Genomic DNA, 20,010 nt, shown 5'->3' on the forward strand with positions numbered 1-20,010 from the left:
AGGCTTTGTCCTCCAACACTCGTATGTTGGTTAGCTAGGCAGGTAATTCTTCCACTGCTGGATATGATTAAACGAGAGGAATATGGACTGAGGTTGCAGTCTGCTGTCCATGTCCTGAGTCCTCCTCTTCTAAACAGACACTCAAACCTAAGAGACCAGTTAGCTTGCCACTGCCACCACCAACTATCGAGTCCTCAGCTGCTACAACGTAGGTTGAATCACAGGACATTCTGAAGATAGCTCAAGAATTCAAGGCCTTCATGTAGTCTAGGGAGCCCAGCCAAACCACAGCTGCCTACCTCAGAAGCTCCTTCCATTAAAAGGAGGAGGAATGTCTTCTTTCAAGAAGATTCTGACTACTCTGGTTCTGAGGGCGATGAAGAATTGTCCTATTCTATCTAACAGTCGTGGATGCCCCATTGGAATAAGGAGTTCCTTTTTAGCCATCCTGCAGAAATAGTTTTTGAAAAGTTGGACAAAAAAGAAAAACAAAAACTATGAAGGAATTCTATGTCCCACTCTTAGATTTAGTAGAAGTTGTCCTTCTAAACCTTGGCCCTTTTCCTGTATATAAGAAAAGGGGAGGCCTTCTCTGAGCAAAGAGACCCAAACACTCTAGGAGGTGGCAACCTGAACAGTGCCCTAGACATGGGGGTTCCAAGGACTTTATTCCCCCCAGGCAACAGCTGTGATTACCCACAATCCCCCATCCCACACCCTCCCCATCACTCTGGTGGGGAGACTGTCCTCCTCCCCTGCTTGAAAAGGGAACTAGTCTGGTGCAAAAACACCGTCTTGCAGAATTCAGGGACATACTTCCCCGTGACGGAATCAAACCTGATCATCACCACAGACAGTTCAGATGTTGCTTGTGGAGCACACTTAGGCCACATGAAGGTGCAGGGTGTCTGGACCCCAGACCAAGGAAAGCTGCACTTAAACCAAAAAGAGATGCTGGCAGCCGTTGTAGCCATCAAAGCTTTTTGGTACAGTCTGAACCTGGGAACACTGCAAATTTGGACAGACATTACCATAGTTTTGATTATGTTTACACATTAAAATAATATTTTTCTAAAAATATAAATGCATGTCAGACTTGAAGGCAACATGGTCAGGTGTCCTGAACAGCTTCTCAACATTGTGATAAAATATTTCTATGGTACCCACTTGATGCAGTCCTTCCTTACAGCTTTACTAGCATTGCATTGTAAACCTCTCCACAATTCCATTTGCTTGCAGCAACATAAGACTTCTTTCTGTGATGAATCTGCATAAAAGTGGTTAGCTTATCTGACTAGTCTGGTAGTTTGGCACAAGCTTTGAAGACTGCATGCTGCAAGACCAAGACTCTGCAGTAGTCCTAGCCTCAATTCCCAAAGTCTCTATTTGCGTACTGAATGGTTTTCAACTAGTCAGTTAATCATACATTGCTTTTGGGTCAGTGGGTTCAAACTGTTACAGTTTTTTAAGAAACTGTTGAATGGAGAGCTGTTGCCACTTCATTGTCTGTGAAATTCCAAGCGTATATCTTGTCCAGTATTGGAAGAAATATCTTTGCAGCTGTTAAACTTATAGGTGTCTCCCCCGGAAATCTGAAGTAATCATCTCTTGGGAGAAGCAGACTTTGTGTTCCTATCTACTGGAATTGTCAAAAGCACTACAGATGATACAACCATACTGTCTTTGGTAAATCTCACATCTGCACAAGAACAGCAACAGTGGTGTTTATAGTTGCTTGCCACAGTAAGCAATCACTAGATGAAACTCAATTAACTGATCCATTTGTGGAAACCATACCTTTTGTTCCCAAATGCCTTGGTGTTTACTACACCTGAATGATAATTGTAGGATATTTCATTTGACTACCTTAGTGAAATATCTGGAGTTATGTATGAAATGTTTTATAGTTTTCATATGTTCTTATCTTACTGTTTAAGTATTTTCTTTGTCATGTGTTTACAGTGCAAATTGTTTAACTTTCTGCATTACTCCATCTTTTTCAGTTTCTTCTACTTAATTTTTTACCTCTAACATCAATTTCCCAAGATTTAAGCACTCTATCACCATGTTGTATAATTTTTGCTGTTTTGACCATCTTCCTCCCCACCCTTTCCTTCAGACAAGTATGCATGCGTTTTCTGGAAGGAAAGTGAGCAGCATTGTTCCCTCCCTTCTTGGACTTCATTTTGAATCTGCATGGTGAAAAACTCAGAACCATCTTTATATATGCTGTAATTTTCAAGTAAAATTATTAGTCAGTAGTGGCTTATGCCCAATCAGCAGAGTGTTACTTTCCCAGCTTCAAAATTCAATTAATGCTATCCCAGCCTTCCTCAAGATAGTGAATCCATATATTCCAAAGGGTTTTGCGGACTCCTTTGTAAGTACTTTGGACATTTACCACAGTTCATAGGTACATAAAAAGTGTGTATTGTTATTAGTAGAATAAACAAAAAAAAAATATTCTCTGTACCTTCCTATATGTGTATTTTGAGTATGCACTCATTGGGATGAAATATTCACAGTTTATATGTAAAATGTACTTATACTTGTATTTGATAAGAGGTGCCTCTTTTTCTTTTATTTCTTAGTGTCCGTGTGTTTCTGAAGTTTAATCTTGGGAGTCTGTATTATGTGAATGGTTTTGTCCTTGTAGTTCTTTTGAGCTGAATTGGTAATTGTATGCTCTACACTGGGCAGAGGTAGCCAACTATACTACAGTGTGTTGTGTGATTCTATTCTTTTGGGCCTGGGGAAGGTTATCCTGTGTTGCCAGTGACCTATGTTCAGATAGCTACTGGGGTGGCAAAGGACTAGCTGAGAGCAGAGAGCAAGGAGTACTCTAGGGATTGTCACTAACACTACCATGTGGAGACAAAAGGACATGACTGTAGAGATGAAGTTCATACATATTTTAACTATGGGGTATAGCTGTTTGGGGAATCTAACAGTTGTGCTCATTACACTTTGATCCAGAAGCCACTGTTCAAATGAGTGTAGGAAGTTTTGGAAGTTAGAACGTAAAAAATGCCTGTCTGCTGCATGTTGGAAGCTTGTCTTCCCTTCATCCAAACTGTCTGCCTTGTAAGAAAATGAGTTTGTGTGTGAGGCTGACCAAGTGCCACAGGATTAGTGTGGGAGGATGGGGGGGGCATGTGGTTCCACTTATGACTGTAGGAAATTCATTTTGTTTTCCAAGAGAGAAAGTATCCAAAAAATGAAACTCAGTGGGAATTTTGATTGTTGCCTACTTGGGTATCCTGTATCCTGGCATCGATCCAGAGGGTTGATCCTGTCCTGAGCTACAGCATTTTTTTTTTCTTTGCAGAACATGCCAAAAGGTCTGTAAATCTGTTAGGTCTGTGTTAAAATTTGGCTGCAGTGAATGTCTGACATAGGTGAAAGAATTCTGTGGGAGGAGTGCTGTTTGTACTTGCTTTCTGCTACATCAAGTCATCACGGTATTGACCTAAGTGAACCTTTATTAAGAAATATGTAGCTTTGCCATGTTGTACTGAAATGACTAAAAGCAGCAGTGTCTGTTAGGCATAACATTGTTTTGAGACTGCCACATGGCAGTGTCTGCCAGGGTTAACATTGTTTTGAGACTGCCACATGTAAGTACACCGAGAGCATGTTTACAAAATGAAGCTCATTAAATCAGTGAAAGGTTGCCTGCCCTAGAAAATTTGCTGAACTTCTGGAACATGCTTGTGCACAGAAGCAGAACAAGTCTCACTGGGTGTGGTTCTAAAACCCATGAGGGTTTTAGAGTTGCTTTGTAATACATCAAATATGTGGTTGCTTCATCTCTAAAAATTAAAAAAAAAAAAAAATATGCCCTGCCAGCATAATTCAGCTTTTCATAAAAGTAGGGCACATCTCTCTCTCTTTTTTTTTTTTTTTTTTTTTTAGCAGAACAGGTGTGTATTCTATTCCCTGTAGAGCAGCAGCTGGCAAGGTAGAGAGAGAGGATTGTGCTTGTATCCTGCAGATCTAAGGAATGCAAATTGTGCTTCTCTAAGCAGAAATCTATTACTGTTGTCATTTGTTACTTTCTCTACAAAGTAAAGCATGTAGTCTGTCTTTATTTGTGGGCGAAACGTATTCCTTCTGTAATTTATAGGTTCTTCATTTAACTATCACACTTTTGCTAAAGGTCTTGATGTAAGAATTCAGTTTAGTGAAGTGCACAATGATTTATTTTCTGTCGTTGTTTCGGGAAGCTTGCATGAACATGTCCTGCTTTGATAACTGAGCTTATTCTCTTAGGTTGCCTGGCTTTAAATAAGCCTAAAGATTTGTCAAGATGTCAAAGAACATGAAACTACATTTTCAGGCATGACTACTTACTGGGGGGGGGGGGGGCGGGTCATAGGGTAAATTGTCATCTGAATGTCCCTTTTTTTTCCCAAAACTGTGTTATGTATGTGATGTAGCTTTCTTTCTCTTTCCTGTCAAGGGCTCTGGAGACCAACAAGTATAATCACATCACTGCTACTTACTTCCTTCTGGCTGAAAGGATCCTAAGAGAAAAACAAGAAAAGGAATTGCAAAACAGATCTACCAGCCCAAGTAACATTAAAGCCCAGTTCAGGTAAGCCTGTTTATGGCTGCAGACCAATGTTAAAGCAGGAAAAGGTGCTTACCAGTGTAATAAGGGTCTTAAAAGTCAGTTTATTCTGCATCATACATGCTCATATGATATTTTTTTTTTATTTCAACCAATCCAGTACAGCTTTCTTATGCATTCTAGCTTCAAACCTGATTTTTTTATTTGTTTCTGTTTTTAAAGCTTCTTTTGAAGTTTTCTTGCTTACTTTTACTTGAAATATTTCAAGATTTTTCTATTACTTGCAACCCTTTCTGTAAAATACCACAGTCCCCAAAACATTTAAATACATAGTTTCATTTGTTCTTGTCCTTGTTTTGTTGCTTTTTGTCTGTCTCGCCAAACATGTTCCTATTTGATTATAAATTTGTAAATTATGCCCTTAACTACAGGTGAAAAGCTACTCAACTATGGCCAATAAGAAAAACTAATTTCTCACTTTTTATGTATTTTATTTTAAAATCAGTAGTAGTATATTGGCATTTAAAGACACCTGTAGTGCACTTCATTTAAGCCAGGTTCTCCACCCATGGCCATAAAGCCTGGTAGTTTCTGCCTGGTGGAGAGAGCAAAACATTTGTATAAGAACCCTGTTGCTTTTTCTGAATAAGGAAAGCAAGGTGCTTGACAGATTTAGGAAGAAAGTATTTTGGCCAGCCTTAGCATTTCAGCCATTTTGTCCAGATGTAGATGTTGCAGTACCAGTGGGATATTTTCAGACAAATGGAAGAGACAGCAGAGAACCTTTTTAAGATGGTGCTGTAGGAAGTGAGGGGCAAATGGTGCCAACATATAGGTGTTGTTGAACCTTTAAAACCAGCAGAACACATTGCCAGCTTATGAGCTGGCATTATTTGGTCATGGAAGCTTGTAAGCAGTCTTTTTTTTTTTTTGGTAGTGTAATTTAATATCCGAATAGTTTGACAGCTTCTCGGCTCTCTATATTTAGTGATTTAATGGCAGCTTGTAAACTGTCAGTGTTCTTAAAAAGTTTGATAGTTTACAAGCTGTCATTAATTAATCATAGGTTCATAGATTAGTACTAAGCTAACTGCTCTTGCGAGCCATTTTAAGCTTAGCCAATTATCCCTTGTGAGACTCAAACCCTGCACCTTGTGTTTGTAAGGCAAACACCTTAACCATTAGGCCACCTTCCCTTTACCCAAAATAAATTCCCACTGCCAGTCTCGAACCCAGAACCTTGGTAAAACTAGTCTGTATGACCTACCACTAAGCCATGACTCTCATAATGCCAGGGTAATTGTATGGGCTAGGTTGTAAAGGCTCTAGGGCCATTAGCCTAGTACACGCTTATGAACATAATAAAAAAAAAAATTCAGTAGGCTATCCATTAGAAGATTACAGTAACTTACGTAAATAGATTTGATTTTTTTTGTAGTTACCTGCTAAGATTAGCAACATGGTGAGGACTCAATATTTCCTTGTCATAGTGGCATGCAAAATAATAAAATCAGATAAGTCTCCAAAGTAACACATTGCTTCTGCATATATATGTGAAGTAATAACAGTACTGATAATGTTAACCTGTGAATTAACCCAAAATAGGATTGAACACTCTAAACTGGCCCTAGGCGCGAGTGTGTGCTTTCTGTGGAAGGTTGGGAACCGGGCTGGTAACTCGACACTGTAAAAAAAACTCCACTGCCAATCATGAGCAGACAGGTGATCTGCTGTGGCGACCCCTAACCGGGAAAGCCAAAAGCAGAATATGTGTGTATTATTGTACATGTCATGTGCACAAATATTTGTATTAATCTATGTATTTGCAGTATATTGAAAAAGTACTGGGACACGTCAGAGGCTTGGGAGGTCATTGTTAAGAAACTGACAACAGTTGTAAAGCTTGGCATTAAATACTGTAAGTTCAGGTTATGCTATAAGAGAATAACTATGTAAAAGAGAACCATGTCAGCAACGAGAATGCATTATAAACTGAAAGTTTTACTGTGCACATTAAGAAATGCTAGATTGGTCCAAACTCTGGACTGATGTGTGTGCTTTGTTTCTGTTTTTTTTATTCTTGGGGAAATGCTGTTCAGAAGTGAAATAGTTGGAATCTACCCAAGCTGGAAATGGTAGACTGTAGCCCACTGAAGGAGGGGAGATGGGAGGAGTAACTTGGCCAGGAAATGAAACTTACAAAACTGCTCCTTGTGAAAAGTCTTTTTTAACTCAGTAATTTGACACTTTTGCAAGTTTCTTTCAGAGAATGTGTAGTACATCATTAGGAACGACATTTGTAAAACTCAGCACATACCAGTCTGACACTTCAGCTGCAGACTCTCAAACTTGGCATTTTTTTTTCAGGTGGTCCATTTTAAGTGAATGGAAGTTTAGTCTGACAACAAATGGTAGGGCTACTTGTTCTCGCAGTCTGTCCATAGAGACAGATTTAGCTTTCCAAAGGAATCGGAATGTCTGCCCCCATGAGGGCAGGCAAGACTTAAATAAAAAAAAATAAATAAATAAAAATTAAGGAGTACTTATTTTGCTACAGGCAGTTTTAGGAGGTGCAGTAAATCATGGCAAGATAAAGAATATACATTTTTTCATTGTTTGCCTGTAGTGGTCCTTCAAGTCTTTATGGGCAATTTCAGGCCAACAAAGGCAAACCCCTCTAGCTGTGGACATGCACATTTCTGTCTTCTTCTCATCAGCACAGCATAAGAGGAATGTTTGACTTTTGGAAAGAGTAGTCATACCCAACTGATACCCATAAACCTAAAGGTGTCTACAAAAAATATCCCAACTAACAAGCTAAAAAAAAAAAAAAAAAAAAAAAAAAAACACACACATTCAGAAATGCCATTTAACCGAAATAGCCTTAAATGGTAATTTACATACATCCCATGTTGCCTCTGATTCAAGAGGTGCAAGTTATCACACAGTGGAAATTCTAGCTTTGCTAGAATTTGTGTGTGTTTTTAATCAATTGTTTTTTCTGTGACCTTTTTACTCATTGTTTAGTTCGTTTACATCCATATCATATAAATCAATACAATTGTTCATAGGCAAGTACCAGGCTATCGCCCAAGGGCCTAAGTAAGCCTAGCCAGCAAGGTTAAAAACTGATAATTATGGCTAAAGAGGCAGAGCATGTGTACCGTAAAAGCACCAACATCCTTTTAACAAAGCACCTTTGGTTTTAAAGCCTTCTGCTGTTCTGGTTTGCTTCACTTTATGAGCATTTGGGACAGAATTTTATTATTTGGTAAACCATTTACCCAGTTGGCACCAATTTGGTTTTCATTATTTTTTTTCAGTTGGATATTAAACGGAAGTTACCGATAGAAATCTTATGTATTATAATCCTATTTTCCTGTACTTTCTATGCCATCTAATGCACTTGCACATAAAGATTAAACATGTGTGTGTATGTACATATGTTATTTATTTTAAAATGCGAATGCCAAACAACTATTGGCATATACGTTTGGTTGAGTTTTTCCGTCAGTCTGTGCACAGTTGTATACACAACATACTTCGATAACTAAAAACAGTGTAAAACAGCACCACCAACAATTACATATTACACCAAGTTGGAAACATTAAGCTGAAGAACCATTTTACACTAAAAATATTAAAAAAAAAAAAAAAAAAAAAAAAAAAAAACTACAGTACAACAGTAAACTTATGCCCTCCAGAATGAGTGTTATAAAGGGAAATAACAGACCATCCAGGGGTTAACAAGCCCCCCTATCCGCAGGGGCAGGCCTGTTATTCCCCCATTAACACTACTTGTATTAACTATTTATGCATGCAGACCACTCTTCTCTTTCCTTTACATTTCTGCTTAGTTTTGACAGGTTTATACAGTTGTCTACATGACAGTGTTACATAACTACTGTGTGTAAACTATCTGGGGGGGCTCTAGCGATCATACTCTTCAAGCCACATTACCGTAAATCACATTTCCAAGCACGCAGACACCAGCTCACAAATCATCCAAACTTATGCTACCATTCACAAATGTCTGTGCCCTTCTGACAGCTTCCTTCAAATGTCTCTTCTCTCAGCACCTTTTCAATAAATAAAAGGTGCCATCCCCAATAACCATGTTCCCACTATTGCCATACCCTCAGAAAAATTTATGCAATCTTTTTTTAAATCAAGATCACTTTTGATTTACTGCAGAACTGATGTCAGCATTCACAACTGTGCTCAGTATTGTTCACTGCATGTATGAAAATCTTAACAGCCTCTATTTCCACAAATCCATACACAATACTCACATTTGCGCAAGTGTGAATACAACTTCACAAACATTAAATACATAAGCATTTTTATACAGACAGTCAGTCCGGGTTAAGGACAAGATCCATTTTTTAGTCTGTCCTTAAGTCAGATTTGTATGCAAGTCGAAACAAGGACATATCATTTTTATTAATGTCACAAATATTCACCTCCGTCTAGTATGCATTTTAACTTTTCTTTGCACATAATTTAAAAAGCTCGTTTCAGCTACATATTGTGCTTATTTTACTGCCTGCATTTTAACAAAATTGTTTTTGTGTTTAAATTGCCTGTTTAACTATTGTAGGTTGTGTGATAGCCATTTCTGTGCATTTAAAGTGTTTTTTTTTTTATTTATTATATCTGCTTTATTTTCTGGAAAAAAAAAACTTGTTTTCCCCGCTTTTCTAAGCTAGTATAGTCCAGTTTTCAAGTTAGTGCTGAATTCAGGGCTGTGTTACAAGTTTCTGTGTTTGCCCATACCTTAACTTGGATAGAAGGAAGTTTCTCTGTTCACTGTGAGAGAGGGAGCTTTGAGCAGCCTATCTGTCCCTGGAGGAGTGGTTTCAACCCAGAAGTTAGTAGTTTATTAGCCATTTTGGGCTAACTTCTCTGTCTTTCATTCCCCTGCTATAAAACCTGCATTTGCGCAGTCTTACACGCTGGGCAGTGCTGGTTACCTAGTGTATAACTATTCCTGGCTCCACAAAGTCTACTCTTCAATTTTTCCATTGGAAATAGACAAACTTTCAACAGGCACTCAAACCATTCACTTCTCATCCTGGCACTTGCTCAAAACTCATAGCAAGCACTAACAAACCTTAGCACTAGACTCCCCCTATACTGTAGGGAAGGACAAGGCTCTCTATCGACCTTATCAGCCAATCAGTAAAACAGTTCACTGTACCTATCCAGGCATGTCCAAAGGGCAGTTTCAGGTGTACTCTCCGGTCCAACTGGTGAATCTGGGCATTTTGAGGCAATGTTACAATTGCCTCATGTACACACACAACCCTCTCCTCCTTCCACCAAACACTAATACATGCGAGAGTTGCAATTATACAGCCAAACTGGAGGCTAAGCTCTCTCAACCCAAGACTGGGCCAGGCAATCAAGAGGAGAAGGGAATTACTTGCATCACACCACAAGTCTCACATAGACCCATGAAACCAGCACCGGCAAAAAAGACACAAATACACTAAAACATACTCGGAGGCTCTAAATAAAAATCTGCAGAAGCAAGAGACCTCCAAAGCAGACATCCAAGCAACCTCCACCCCCCCCAACACAAACCATGAAACATTTCACAAAACCAGCGTCACAGAATCACAGCCCTTGAGGCAAAATGACATACCAAACACACTAGTGATAGATGAACAGGCACACTGACATCCCACTCACTAGGCTGAACAAGGAGGTTACTGTTAGCTGTCTGTCAGGTGCCAGGATCCGCCACATAACACAAGCAGTCAGGTAACTCTAGAACAAGTACAAATATGAATCTGTCATTGTCTATGTCGGTGTGAATGACCTGGGCCGTACATCCCTGGACTACATGAGACATGCAGGAGTTCTCTGATCACGTAGCCCAAGCCGGTATGACCCTGACCCAGAGTAGTATCCTGCCCTCACCAAGAATGATACCATGGGTATACAGAAAAAATTATCAAATTCAACAACTGGCTAAGCTTCTGGTGTCATTCAAAGGGGATCCAGTGTCTGTCAGCCTGGGATGACATGCTTGACAAGCCACGCTGCTTTGCTAGAGATGGCTTGCACCGGTCACCCTTAGGCTTTCGAATACTGGCCAAGGCTCTTGCCACCCCCATAGTGCCTTTTTTTAGGCAAGGCTCAAGAGACAAACCTAGCGCCATAAATAGCACAAGTAACAAAAAAATGACGGTAATGCTACTCAATGCCAGAAGTCTAAACCTCAAAATGCATGCACTCGAGGCACTCCTCAGCATGGAGAAAAACTGATATATGTGCAGCAACAGAAACCAGGTTTAAGGCTCCAGAGAGCACCCTAGCACTACCAGGCTACAACTCATACCATGCATTTCGGCCACAAAACCCAGACTGAAATACAAAAGGCAGGCGAGTATCCATATTCAAATCAGGGATACCCACACCTCCAGGTTAGTGGCACAGCACGATACTCAAGAGATCATCCACATGCAACTAACAATGGGCAAAACTGCTATTCAAATTATAGCTTGCTACAGATCACCCACCATGTCCCAGGACCACCACTCCGCATTCCTGGAAACAAAGGTCCTACCAAACACCCCGATATTGGGTGATTTCAATTACCCAAAACATTAACTGGAAGAATTACAAGTACAAACTCCCTTGCCCAACATTTCCTAGAATTTATAAAAACTCCAAATGCCCTGGATCAACTGCTCAGCACTCCCACCAGAGGTGACAACATATTGGACCTAGTCATCACCAACATTGACACCCTGTGTTCCACACCAGAATTAAACCCCTCGCTGGTTAGATCTAACCATAAATTAATCATTCTGGATATCCACATTTCGCCACAACCCTGGTCAAAGAAACCACTGTGAAAAACTTTTCAAAAGCACACTTCACATTAAGACTGAGGTGGGAAGTTTCAAAGCCCCCACGCTAAAGGATAACGCTGTCCAAGCTGCAAAATCCTTTAGTAATGCACTCTACGGGCACCTACAAGAATGCATGGATTGTGCTATCCCAAACAAAACCAAGACTCACTCCTCCAAGAAAAGGAAACCAGTCTGGTGAACTCCTGCCATATACACATTATACAATAGAAGGAGAAAACTAATACAGAAGAAAGTAAAATCCCAAGAAGGGAAGACATCTCTGATCAGTATCGGCAAGAAACTATGCTCCCTCAAAATCATCCAAGGCGAGCTCTGAAAGTAAACTTGCCAAGGACTCCGAAGATAACCACAAAGCATTCTTTAGCTATGTCAAGAATTTAAGTGGCAATGCTCAGATCTGCTTGGAGTTAGTGCAGAATGGCACAAAATACACTCAACTGACCAATATCGCCAACACCCTGGCAGAACCTAACCCCTCACCCGCAAAAGGGTCCATAACCATACCAGAAGAATGTAGAGTCCCTGAAATCACAGACACTCTGGTTAAAACAGCCCTCGTCAAAGCCAAAAACACAACGGCTGTGTCCTACACAAGCTCATAGACGAACCAACTCCTCACCTAAACACAATGTTCAAACTCAGCCTCTCCTCAAGATACATACCCATAGAGCACAGCAACGGTTATTCCGCTCCACAAAGGTAGAGCCACAACCGACCCTGGGAACTATCACCCTACACGCCTGACTAGCTTGGTCTGCAAGACTACGGAGCGCATCATCATGCAACTCATTAAGAGAGACATTGGGAACCTCCAAACACTGGACCCTACCCAGTTTGGCTTTAAGGGCAGATCATGCCTCCTAAACCTGGTGAACTTTTCTGAGACAATTACCAAGGATATAGACAAGGGAAAGGTGGTACACAGCCTACCTAGACCTCGCCAAGGCCTTCAACACTATTCCCCATTCTGGCATCATAGACAAGCTCACCAGCCTGAACATAAACCCCTACATCACAAGAAGAGTTGCCAACTGTCTCATGGACAGAACCCACATGGAGAGAGTTGCAGAAGCTAGGTCAGACTCTAAACCAGTTACAAGTGGCATTCCCCAGGGCTCAGTCCTAGGACCAGTCCTGTTCGGCATTTACTGATCAGAGGTACAGGCAAGCATAGGAGGACTATGGCTGGCCAGGTTCACAGAATACTGCAAACTAGGGGCTATAACTGACTCTCTTGCTGACACAGACATCCTCCAAAAGGTCTCACTGAGACAGATACCTGGTGTCAAAGCATGGCCTCAAACTAAACGCCAGAAAGTGCATAGTCATCCCCTTTGTAAAAAAACAAAGTACCCACAAACTGCCACATAGGTGATAGTCCCCTAAACACGGAAGGCTCATTAAGGGATCTGGGGAACTAAGTAGATAGTAATCTCACCTTTGAAAATCACATTGCCAAAGTGGTTAGAAAATCCTTCTATGTGGCCCACCTAATCACAAAAGGGTTCACATTCAGATCAAGATTGTGCCCCTCTACTCATCAGACCCATCATAGAGTACAATGCCCCATTTGGGATGTACGTCCGTGGTGGTGCAGCGGTAGGGTTGTTGCCACACAGCAAGAGGTTCTCCCGTTCGATTCTCGGCTTGGGAGTGCCTTCTGTGGGGAGTCTGCATGTCCTCCCCGCGTTGAGTGGGCATGCCTTTGAAGGCTGGGCATCGGGCTGGCAACTCGACACCATAAAAACCAACTGCCAATCATTAGCGGACCAGAGTTCTGCTGTGGCGACCCCTAACAGGGAAAAGCCAAAAGACAAACAACTTACAACACACCTGCAACAGCTGGAAAGACCACAGAAGTACCTCGCCAAGAGGATCACTGGCCTCAAACGGATGCTCTGTGCAGCACGACTAAAGAAACTCCAGTTGTACACTATTGCATACGCCTACTCAGAGGTGATCTTTGCCTGACATAAAAGGCCATGTCCAACCCAGAATTGATGGACATGCACCACCTAAAGAAAACCTTATCCCCTCGAGCCACACGCTCTAGAGATCTAAAACTCACAATAATAAATAGGACGTGCTGGAGGGATAGATTCCTGTCCCAAAGACTTAGCATGCTTTGGAACAAAATTCCAATCTACATTAGGCAGAGACAACACTGCACGTGTGTGAAAATGTTCAGGTCTGAACAGAGAAGACACGAAATTATTTACAAGGCGCCTCATTTGATAAGGATATTAAAACAAGCAAAATGGCAAAAAAGGGATTCACGCTTCATAATACTTGGAAGGGTCCACGACATTACCACACAATTGAGAACTGATGAAGGCTATGGCTCACAAAATAGTTTACGTGGTGCTCTTTACAAGTTTTTCCCCCTGATGGTACTGCTCAATATGCTCAACGTAAGCGAAGTGTGTGTGCAGTCCAGTTTAAACAAACACTATGTCCCATGCTTACACTGCATCTCAATTTAGCAACACCAATTAAATTACATATCCTCAAATTTAAGAATGGTCCCAGAAAACTCGGTGCCTGTCCTATAAAACAGACCGGTGTGACCGACTGTAAAACTTTCCAACGGTTCCCCATCATGATGCTCAGCCCACCACTGAACATGTCACCAGAAGACACCGCAAAAATGTAACTAATAAAATGTATAAAAAAGTAACAATATATTCAGATCATGGATAATTCGTCTTCCAGTGCACACATTCATTCATTCAGGCAATGCTGCAGAGTAAACATAATCGGACTCATATATGCGGAGAAAAAGTGGGGGAAAGAAATACCCACGGGCTACATTTACTTTCAATTAAAAAATATTTAAGAAAATGTGCGTATATTAGAAGAATTGTTATATACTTACAAAAGACACATGCAGCACTACAAACATTGGTCTATTGGGGGCGGGATCAACGACATCGAAACATACGCACTTATACACACTGGTACATCTTCATTCAAGGGTATGAGCAAAGCACAATGAAAATGACAACCTAACAGTTTCGCAGTACTACACCTCGTAAGCAAATATAATCACCTATGCACTTCAGTAGCAACTACTTCCAAAACAACATATCACTTTTTAGCCAGAACTAGACATTCTTGTGACGGTGAAAAGAAATAAAACTATAAACAGAAAAATAAAGGAAATAAGAGTAAAATTATTCCAAAAGTATGGAGAAAAGGAAGATGCCTTACCTCCATAGAAACTCTCCATCCCTGCATCGCAGACACTGCATAGCTAAGCGTTTCATTGCCCCCTTTGAATGACGTCTTCACAGTGTTTGGTTGTGACAGGTAAGCGCCCATGATGGTACCAGCTACACAATAAGTAATGAAAAGAAAAGAAAAACTGGGGAATCTGAAAATAAAAGCAGCAAAAGGAAGAAATGGTCAGCCCTAGTGTCTGACACTTCTCACAACTAACTCCAGCAAATATGCGATTGTAGCCGTCAGTGTACGTTCTCACAAGGATCGTTCCACAAGTGAAGCCCCCTACAATTTAACATTTCAAACCCCGGCGGGAAAGAAGTAAAACACCCGAAACAAGACACCGTGGTTTCTACATACAGTACAGTATTTACAAATGAAAGCAACACTGACGCTAGCGAATCACCAGCGTCTCTTCACAAAAAAAAGTAAACACGTGGATCTTCAACAAAATGAAACAGACATTGGGGTACTAGATATGGTGGGGAGTGCAGTGCCAAATAGATATGCTGCCCAAGGTGCCAAGTCCCTTGTTTGCAGTTTTGTACCAAGACGGAAACTTTTAAAGCTCACTTAGTCACCTTAAATCTAGTTAGACTTACCATTACATAGTGCCATTGATGGTTCTTCAGGGTGTGACACAGTGATGAGGAGGAATGCTTGGTTGTGAATCTAATTCCTGTCAGAGGATATCAAGAGGCAGGTCCTATTATGCCCTTAGGATAAGTACATTTTCTTCAACTCTCCATCCAGAAATAGTGTTTAAAAAGCCAGAAGAAAATGGTAAGCAGTTATTTCACTTTCTTGTTCCTGAATACAACAGACATTTCCAGTGAAGAGGTCATGCTTTTATAAGAAGCAAGCATAATCTGACTAGTTCATGCAAAGGGAAGCTTTTGATGCAAGTTCGTGAAGAGGAGTTAAGAGGTATAGGTAGGCAACAAACAGGGAAGTGGTAGAAGTAATGGGCCTCAGTCTCAAGAGAATGGTCTTCATTTCTTTTTTTCTGTCTAGGCATTTTACTTCCATATCTGCTAACCACCATTCCCCTCTCCCTCCAGTAGTTACTTATTAGTGGTGCGTAGCAACTGACTGGTGAGAGCTGACTGGAGAGAACCTTCGTCCAGAAGGCATGAATGTTAGTGCTGTGTCACAGCCACCCATTGGCAATCAGCCTTCCTGTTACAAATCAGCATCTAGACCATATGGACTAGCTAGCTGCCCAGGCAACCTGAAGGGGAAGACCATTACTGCTTGCCTCAGATTTCTGCTAGTGTCGCTTCTCACAGTCTGTCAAGATGGCTGTTCTGAATAACCCACCATTGTCATGGTTGGCTGAGACATTTTTAATGAGCCCTAATGCCTCCCACAGGTGACAGACATGAGTGATTACATTTTTGTTGGGGTGTGCTTTTAGCTTCCTATTGAAATTTCGATACTTAAAATGTTAAGTGCCAACAACCGGAAAACAAAAAAGACCAAAAACCCAGTAAAAAAGCTTATCTCAAAGATTGCTGTTCTCCTTTAAGTTCTTTTTCCACACCCCACAGACTTATTTATACCAACTGCTAGATAACCATACCTCAGCGAAATGGGATATTCTGGGAAGTGGCCTTCTCAGACTGAAGTCCATTTTTGGCCATTCAGTCTCTGCATTTCAGGACTCACTCTAGCTGGTCCTTACATTTCAAATGGTCACGTATGCTACAGCACATGCAATGCCAAAGACTACCAACAGTAACATGCCAGAGACATGCTCACATCCACAGTCATTGCTCTTTTCAGTGATGTGTGGTAATCCTCTTACATATTTATTTCTTTATGTATGTGTATTTACCAGGGTAGTGCACTGATCAGTATTGCCCAGTTTCAGGCTCAGCCCTAATCATATTGGTGATCAGCCAATCAGAACCACATCTTCTTCCTCCGCAGTGATGAGTGAGCCAGTGTCAACTGCTCACTACCATCCCCCTTGACCTGATGTTCAAGTGCTCCAGGTGGATTTTCTTGGCTTTAGCCCTCTGTGTACAGTGTTCATAAGTATTGACTATGTAGCCATAAACTTGCTTCCTCCCAATCTCTCTCCACTCCAGAAGAAGACTGACTTGTTCAAGGAACAATGGTTTGCTTTTGCCTTTGCTATCTGGGTGTGGGATTTGACCGTGTCCGCATACAAGATAAGAGTTGAAGAGTTTTGAACCTTGTGTGCCTCGTCCTTCTCAAGTTTCAATGGCATAGTTAGTACTACATCAGCTACTTGCATTATTTGCTAAGGAAGGAGTACCTCTGAAAGGAGAAGGGTTAGGGGTTTGTTCCAGACTGTTCCTAGTCCCTAGAAATGATTAGACTTTGAGACCTATTTTTAACCTGTTATTGCTGAACATATTCCTAACCATAAGAAAATTTTCTGCAGTCTCCATGCCTGCTTTTATTTCTAGTAACCCTCAGAGTTTTGGTGAAGACCCAGTACTACACCATATCCTCTGTAAGCAGTCTTAGCATTTCTTGTCAGTTACCAAAAATTAAGACCATCTTTATTCATACAGGAAGACCTTTCTGAGAACAGAATTTGATGACAAGCAACCCATAGTATTTCTCCTTCAGGAAGCATGTTGATGTGTTTAACAAATCCTTTTTAAGAACAGCAGCAAAAGTATAGTCTGACAACAAGGGAAATGTAGATAGACTCTTGTCAGCCATAAATATTGTCTCTCTGGCCAGGTTTTATGTGTGGGCAAATCTCTAGCAGTAACTGAGGGACTTTTGTGGCAAAAGTACCAACATCATATTCAGTCATTCCAGCCATGCAGAGCAAATTATGTTGGTTGGCAGAACAGGTCCTCCACAACTTGGGAGTGTCCTTTGTTCCACTGCATGTGATTCAAACTCGAGTGACAGATGCAGCATACCTGGCTTGGGGGAACACACAGGGTCACTCAAAGTCTAGGGGACATGGACCTGCATGGACAGAAAAAACATACCATCAGCAAAGAGATGCTGCCCATAATGTTTGTCCTTCAAGCCTTCAGCTGTGCGTCAGTGCAAAGTGTAATTAGGATTATTACAAACAACACCATTATTGTATAGGGTGTATAAACAAGGGGGAGGGATGCAGTCTCATTAGCACTGTAAGCTGACAGTGGTTTCTGAAATAGCTCTAAATTGAATCATTTAACTACCAGCCTTTCCCCTCCCCCAAGCTACAAAGCAAAACAAAGGAGAAGAAATTATTTTTACATTAGTTTGATGTACGGTGTCAGGTCAGGTACTGCTTGGAGCCAGAGACTTCATGAATTGTTCAATTATTCATTTCCTTTAAATCACAGAAAAAGGCAGATCCATGTCAAAACAAGGCCTCTTTAACTAGCTAACTAATTATATCGTTCTTTGTTCTGATTACTATGGAAATCCTTGCAAGGACAAGTAAGGACTTCCCTCTACTAGAGTAGTAACCACTAAAGCAGCCTTCCTTTAGAATGTGTTAGCTCACACCACCTGTTGGACTGAAGTCCACACCTTTTCCAAGCACTGCGGTTGGTATTGGCACTGCATTTCTTAAGGTCATACTACCACTCCCACCATAGTCTGTGCTCAGGACTACTGTTGCTTTAGATTTAATGAGTTTTACTGATGTTTTTCGTGTTTCACTGTTGCAGTCATCACACTTGGGTTATCTGCCTGCAGGTAGCCCGAATACCAGAGTCTTGGGATTTCTGTGTTGGATGCTGTCGCCTCTTCCATGACGTCAGATCATCAGGGGTATAAAACATGCAGCCGACACCATTACGTCAGCTTTTCTTGCCACGCGGGAGCCAGAAGCAGATGTTTTTAGTGTTTCACTGTTGTAGTCATCACATTTGGGTTATCTGCTTGCAGTAGCTCTCAATCGGCCTGATTATCAAAGTCTTGGGTCCTGCGTCGTTTGCTGTCTCATCTTCCATGACGTCGGGTAGTCAGGGGTATAAAGCATGCAGCCGACACTATTACATCAGTCTTTCTTGCTGTGCGGTGCCCGAAGCAGAAGCAGTTCGCAAGTGCCGGTCGGCAGAGTCCTGAAATGTTTGTTTTCGAGTTTCAGATCCGAAGTCTTCAACTAAGCTAAGTACCTTGTTGGGGATCCTTTTTCTTGCTCTAAACCAATGTTAGTAAAAGTTAACAATTGTATTTCTTGTGGAAAGCAAATACCTCATAAAGATTTTCATTCGTACTGCATTACTTGCTTAGGCCCAGACCACAACGTACCTCGCCGTCGGTTTTGTGCCTTATTCAAACCTCATACTATTCGTAGTCAGTTAATTTACGCATCTAAATATTTTGGTACTCTGTTCAATTATCCAGAAATGGCTTTGCTAAGCCACCCGACTACCGACATTCCGAAAAAACGCAAAGATAAAGACAGAGACAGACCGCATAGGTCCAAAGCTGCCGACGACGCTTCTCCTAAGCTAGTCGCCAGTTCGCCGGTACTCAGTGAGGTGCTTTCGCAGCCCCTGATACCAGCTACTTCAGATTCACAGGCCTCAACTGAGACCCATTTGGAGTTCGGTATGCCGTGAGATGCTTCTTTGACTGTGGAACCTGCGGATGTCTCTACCTTGGATGGGTCCGGAGCCACTATGCAGGCACCGGCTTCTGAGGGTATATTCAGGCCTACTGATTTGCATATTAAACCAACGCCATCTTCTTCTTCAAGGCCTAAAACTCGATCCATGCCTAGAAAACAGACGCCCAGACAGCATGGTCAGGCCCCTATGCCTAAAAAACAAATGATAAGAATGGTTGAAGACCTTATTACTTTAATCCGGGGAAGCCACCCTTCCCCTCTAAGAGACCTAGGACTGATTTTCCTTCTGATTCTTCTGATCAGGATTCTCTGAAATTTCTGTTTTCACTTATGACCAGGATTTACCCTTATCTACCTATGAGGATTCTGATGCAGAGGATTCCATTCCCTCTGCTTCCCCTCCAGAGGATTTCTCTTTTGGTGAAACCTTGCATACTCTTAGGGAGCATTTCTGCTGGGAAAGCCAGGATTACTCTCACTCCAAAAAGAGGCTTAGGGAATTCTTACTCCTACCTCAACACAGGCCTTTAGCTATCCCTCCTGTACTGGACATTGTAGATGATGCCTTCTCGGAATCTAGCTTGGCCCCTGACTCTTTACCTCCTGCTCCCAGAAAACCTGATAGGTATTACAGGGTACCTGACTCTCACAAGTTCCTCTTTAAAAATCCTGCTGCAGATTCTAAGACCATTTCACAGGGACCCAAGGGCATTAAGGCTACTACTGCCAAAAGTCCTACCCCCTCTGATAGAGATTCCAGGGCGCTG

The 20,010-nt window shown here is 41.4% G+C and overlaps 1 protein-coding gene across 4 annotated transcripts in view; it reads left to right on the forward strand.

Annotated features, from left to right (window-relative positions):
- Nucleotides 1-20,010, forward strand: part of SNRK (SNF related kinase) — a 1,018,029-nt gene that overhangs the window by 688,575 nt on the left and 309,444 nt on the right. For all 4 annotated transcript variants that reach the window (XM_044065049.1, XM_044065051.1, XM_044065052.1 and 1 more), the window contains one exon: nucleotides 4,463-4,597. In XM_044065049.1, the coding sequence (XP_043920984.1) occupies nucleotides 4,463-4,597 (135 nt within the window). The remainder of the gene's footprint in view (nucleotides 1-4,462; nucleotides 4,598-20,010) is intronic.

This window comes from Protopterus annectens, chromosome 3.part0 (assembly GCF_019279795.1).
Source record: "Protopterus annectens isolate FY-2018-M chromosome 3.part0, PAN1.0, whole genome shotgun sequence".
Lineage (NCBI taxonomy): Eukaryota > Metazoa > Chordata > Ceratodontiformes > Protopteridae > Protopterus > Protopterus annectens.